This window comes from Cucurbita maxima, unplaced genomic scaffold, assembly GCF_002738345.1.
Source record: "Cucurbita maxima cultivar Rimu unplaced genomic scaffold, Cmax_1.0 Cma_Scf00014, whole genome shotgun sequence".
NCBI lineage: Eukaryota > Viridiplantae > Streptophyta > Magnoliopsida > Cucurbitales > Cucurbitaceae > Cucurbita > Cucurbita maxima.
In genome coordinates, this window is record NW_019272030.1 from 3,609,193 (window position 1) to 3,614,068 (window position 4,876).

The 4,876-nt window shown below is 33.7% G+C and overlaps 2 protein-coding genes across 3 annotated transcripts in view; one reads left to right on the forward strand and one right to left on the reverse strand.

Annotated features, from left to right (window-relative positions):
- LOC111489578 overlaps window positions 1-4,130 on the forward strand; it is a 12,842-nt gene extending 8,712 nt beyond the window's left edge. Inside the window, exon 2 of one of the 2 annotated variants that reach the window (XM_023137881.1) lies at window positions 2,930-4,130. The gene's annotated coding sequence lies outside the window, so the exon portion shown is untranslated. Of the gene's footprint in view, window positions 1-641; window positions 662-2,929 lie in introns of those variants that run through there. The other variant, XM_023137882.1, reaches the window with a different exon arrangement.
- LOC111489553 overlaps window positions 1-4,876 on the reverse strand; it is a 10,214-nt gene that overhangs the window by 2,066 nt on the left and 3,272 nt on the right. The window contains exons 8-12 of the mRNA XM_023137845.1: window positions 4,464-4,594; window positions 3,059-3,100; window positions 533-609; window positions 357-447; window positions 184-265 (exon numbers count right to left, since the gene is read on the reverse strand). Coding sequence (XP_022993613.1) covers window positions 184-265; window positions 357-447; window positions 533-609; window positions 3,059-3,100; window positions 4,464-4,594 — 423 coding nt within the window. The remainder of the gene's footprint in view (window positions 1-183; window positions 266-356; window positions 448-532; window positions 610-3,058; window positions 3,101-4,463; window positions 4,595-4,876) is intronic.

The window sequence follows — 4,876 nt, forward strand, 5'->3', positions numbered from 1 at the left end:
AAAAAAAAAAAAAAAAAAAAAAAAAAAAAAAAAAAAAAAAAAAAAAAAAAAAAAAAAAAAAAAAAAAAAAAAAACAGTTATATGACAAATGCGTAGGGTAGGCATTTATCTGTGTGTAAAGTAACACATGAAACACCTTAATAGGATACCGTGTAAATGTACGGACTACATCCATAAAGATACCTGAGATGCTGAAAGTAAATGAAGGTTTCCACCATGACTTGAATGCCATAGCAAGTGAGGACCTAAGAGGGCCCACCTTCCCCTGTTGACGGCAAAATATAGTTGTAGGACTTGGTTTTTTCCATGATGCATTAAAAAAAAAAAAAAAGAAGAAGTACAGATGCTTGTTATACCTTCAGTAAGAAATTTTTATTCGCTTGCCATGATGCTGCTATTTGAAAAGTGGAATCGGGAATATTATTTTCTGGTTTCACATCATCAACTCTAAAACAAGGTAGATCATAATTTTATAAGAACATTAGAAACTACCAATTGGTCGTGTTCTAACTTATTACTCAAGAATGTATACCTAGTCTGCAACTCAAAGCCAAAGTCAATGTAATTTGTGATTCCAACAATTTCATTTTCTTCAAGGGGGTTCTTCACCTAATTGATTAGAGCAGCTGAAATTTTGTAAGGGATACAAGTAGAAGAAGTATGCATTCTCAAGCCAACAAATGCAAGACAGATATAACTATACATAAAATCTCAGGTAAAAGTAAAAAAAAAAATATTATATATATATATATGTATGTATGTATGTATGTATGTATGTATAGAGAGTGAGAGAGAGAGAGAGAGAGAGAGATAACAAGTGGGAAATGTTAAGAACAACACATCATCATAAGAAAGAATAATAATTGAAGCATCAATGATACAGACACACAACCTGGGTGACAGAGAGAGAGAGAGAGAGATAACAAGTGGGAAATGGTAAGAACAACACATTATCATAAGAAAGAATAATAATTGAAGCATCAATGATACAGACACACAACCTGGGTGACAATCATAGTTATTTCACATAAATGCACTCAGAGCACTACTCAAATAATATTTGAATTAACTTCAAACTAAGCCAGGTTGATGCCGATGAAACGGTCTTGAAAATCAACTACGGAAAGAAACAACAGTACATTCATCAACAAGACGGTCTCCTTTTATATGTTTTTGCTTTCATGGTGTGAATGTTCATTACTATTTCAAGATATAGTTTAAATGATGGTTTGGTGAACTAAAATGATTTTTTATCATTCTGTTGGCTTTGGCGTTGTTTCACCTGTTGTTTATTTCTTTTTATATTTCATCTCATCAATGGATGGAATACAGCTTCATATCGAAAAAAAGAAAAAGAGAGAATAAAAAGAATGGAAAAATGAAGAGAAAATTATTAAGATGTTAACCATATCTCCTACTTTCCTTTATTTCCTTTTTTTAGTGAGACCATTTACCCGAGTAAAGGAGGGGGAGATGAATGAGCCGAGACCACGTCTGAATGAGAGCAAATGCGAGCAATCCTGAGGACATGATGACTAAGAAGGGCTTAACAGAATTGAAAGTCACTACTTATACCAACAAGGTGCACTTTCGTTTTTGGTGGCTCAATCATAGGAACTCCTGTGAAATTTTTTAGAATGCATGTAAGTGAGAATAAAGCATGCTGGAAGGACTTGTGTTGGTTTGTAAGGATAGTCTTCACTCTTAGAAGTATGAAGTAACTTAACCACAGGGATGCAAGGGAATGCCGGGGCAGTTAGGTGCCAAATGCAGATTTCGAATCCTAGGCATGGGTCGTTACAATATTTGTAAATCTGGGAGATTGACATTTCTGTTTCTTGTTTTGATGCAAGTGTACTTTTCCACTGAAGATTTTCCTTCTTTGTTTTCAATTCCTATAAATCTATAAAGTTTCCCGAGCATAGCACTATTTGACCGATATGTTGCTGCTAAAAGATCAAATCTCTCCTTTTTGAGTTCTACAATCTGAGGATGGTATAAGTCTAGTTAAAGGAGAAGGAATTCAGAAATAAATGATATCATAGATATGTTGCTGGGCAACCCTTTTATTTTGGGGGTGGAGCCTTGTTAAGCTTGTTGTAAGAGTTTGGAAACTTGTACCCTTTCAAATATCAATGAAAAGATTGAATTCCTCAACAAAAGACAGAAACTTCGTCGGTCATCTCTAAGAAGTCTAGACGTACAGAGTCAGTGATTACCCATAAGCTTGAAAAAAGTGTTAAAAGTATCTTTAATCAAATTTGATAACTAATATCAGGTGTGGGCACATAGCGAAGAGGGTGACCACTGGCCATTAATGCTATTCTATTTTATCTCCAAAATTTACTCTAGATTTAGGCATTAAGTACGCAGGAAGGAAAAAAACTTAATATGTAAGAATTGTCACATGTATCTGTACATGTTGACTTCTTAGATATTACCTCTTCCGATCAATATTGACCACTATTAGAACCTAGAGTCTAAAGTTAGCTGTATTGAAAGACACAACCCAAAAACATAATGGCTCGAGCCCATTGGAGAATATATTAAAGTTAAAAGCATTGGAAGTGAACATGCCAACCTAAGCATTGCATAGATCAACTAGCTAAAGCTTTATATTATTGACCAAAAGGTAAAATGTTCAAAAAATCAAATCCCTACACCGCATGTTAGTAACTCAAAAAAAAAAAATATATATATATACATAAAAAGTTAAGAAAAAGCATTAAAAGTGATCATGGCCAACCAAATCCAGAGTTCAAAAGAATAAATATGGCTGATAATGTAGACATCTAGAAAACTTAGAGCATTCAATCATGAAATTCTATAGTTCCAGCATATGTAGTTTCAATTTACTTTTGGTGATAAAGGTCAACGGTTACACAATTATTTAGAAGCTAAACTGTATGTTTAACGTTTTTGGACGCAGGAAGAAGTTTGGCCCTCTAAAACTTTACAAGTAATTGACAAAGAGGCAACTGCTAATACTGCATCTGCACGATGACTATATTTACAATAACAAAGAAAAGTATGCATGAATGGGAGAAAAGACTCATACCCTCCGTTGAACCACCACATGTTGATAGAATGAAGCAATGAACTGCAAAATGAAATCAGTGCGCAACTTCTCAGTAGCTGCATTAATGAATATATAACATTTCAAGAGCCATACATTATCCTGTTCGAAGAAAAAATTATTATAAAAGACATAACTACAATGGTTATTTGGCAAGAGTCCACCACTATGAAGTCAAACATTAAGATAGACCCACATCTCTTACAAATGCTTGCTTTCTCACAAAAACTATTTCATACCAATAAAATTTCCCAGATAACTGCCCATCTTCCTTTTAAACTTGTGACCGAAGAGTAACTGTTCCTAATTCACTTTTGCATGTAAGCTTGAGAACCCATGGTGCTCTCTGCACTAAAAACGGAACCCTCCAACAGAATAAACTACACTGACAGAGCTGAAAACGAATGATTTTGAGTCTTTTCGTGAACAAAACATAAGCACACACCAATTCAAAACTCATTGCCAGTTGAACAACATCCACCTACTGACCACATCATACATCAGCCAAAAAAACAAGCAGCCTAATCTTGGAGTCTTCTTTTCTAGATTGTGTTCAAAGGGTAATGGTTTAAAAACTGACAACGTAAAGAACTCACATCATGGCAACGTGTCTTGCATTCTCTTACCACCACTATTGGTAATCTGCTTTCCTTGTATCTTTTCTAACAGAAAATACTTTCACTTCTTATTCCACAAGAGATCTTTTTTAGAAACGAAGAAACAAATGTAAAATCCGTCCTATTTGAAACTGCAAATTGTTTAATGAAAATTGGCTCTTGCAGAACATGTTAGAGCTCACTGACAATTGCACTCTTCCAACATTTTAACCAAGACGCTACACTCTGAACAGTACACAAGCATCGCCCTCCAGTAGCTACCCTTCCAACTCAACAATATTTTTTTTTTTGGGAATTAGAAATGATATATTAATTTTTTTTTTTTTTAAGGAAGCCTCTCGACTACATTTTCAGTTCCTCTTGAATCTTGATTACCTCTTTCACACCAGCAGTGTGGCAAAAAAAAAAAAAAAAAAAAAGTTCCATTGCAAAAAAAGTGAAGTAAAAAGTTTTGGATTAAAGTACTCGTTATTCTTAATCAAAATTTCAAATATTGTAGCATTGTGATCAACTCCATTTAGATTAATTTATCTTATAGGCTCACATGGGGTAAGATGTCTATTCTGTTATTTCAGATAAACCAAAATCAAAGATTCAGACTCATGCAAGTTTTATACATTACTCTATTTTTTTCACCGAAACACCAACTTTGTGTTCATTCCCAAATTCAAGACATAAATATGGTAAATCTTATAAACCAAATAACAAACTCTTACAGTCAAAGGACAGTAGTACATGCAATCAATAATTTCATTTATGCATAAACAAACCTGTGAATTTTTTGCAAGTTCAAGACCAAAATTGAAAGATGGGCTCAAAGGGCTTCCCGAACCCACATCATAGCCAATGGCACAACTCCAATTCATTAAATTTTTGAATGACCCACCATCTTTATTCCCATCTAAAAGAAACGAAAACAACAAGATCAATTATTTAACAAGAACCAGTTCAACTATTAATATAGACTTTTTGACAAACATTCAAAAACAAAAACATGAGTTTCAAGAAGCTTGACAAAGAAAGGATGTTGATACCAGAAATTTTCTTAATTGTATATACATAATCTTTCCGTTATAAAAATTGTGGGGGGGTAGTCGAACTAGAGGAAAATTATTATTATACAAAGAAAGGATATTGATATTTTATATATGATCTTTCCGTTATAAAATTTGGGTGGGGGGGG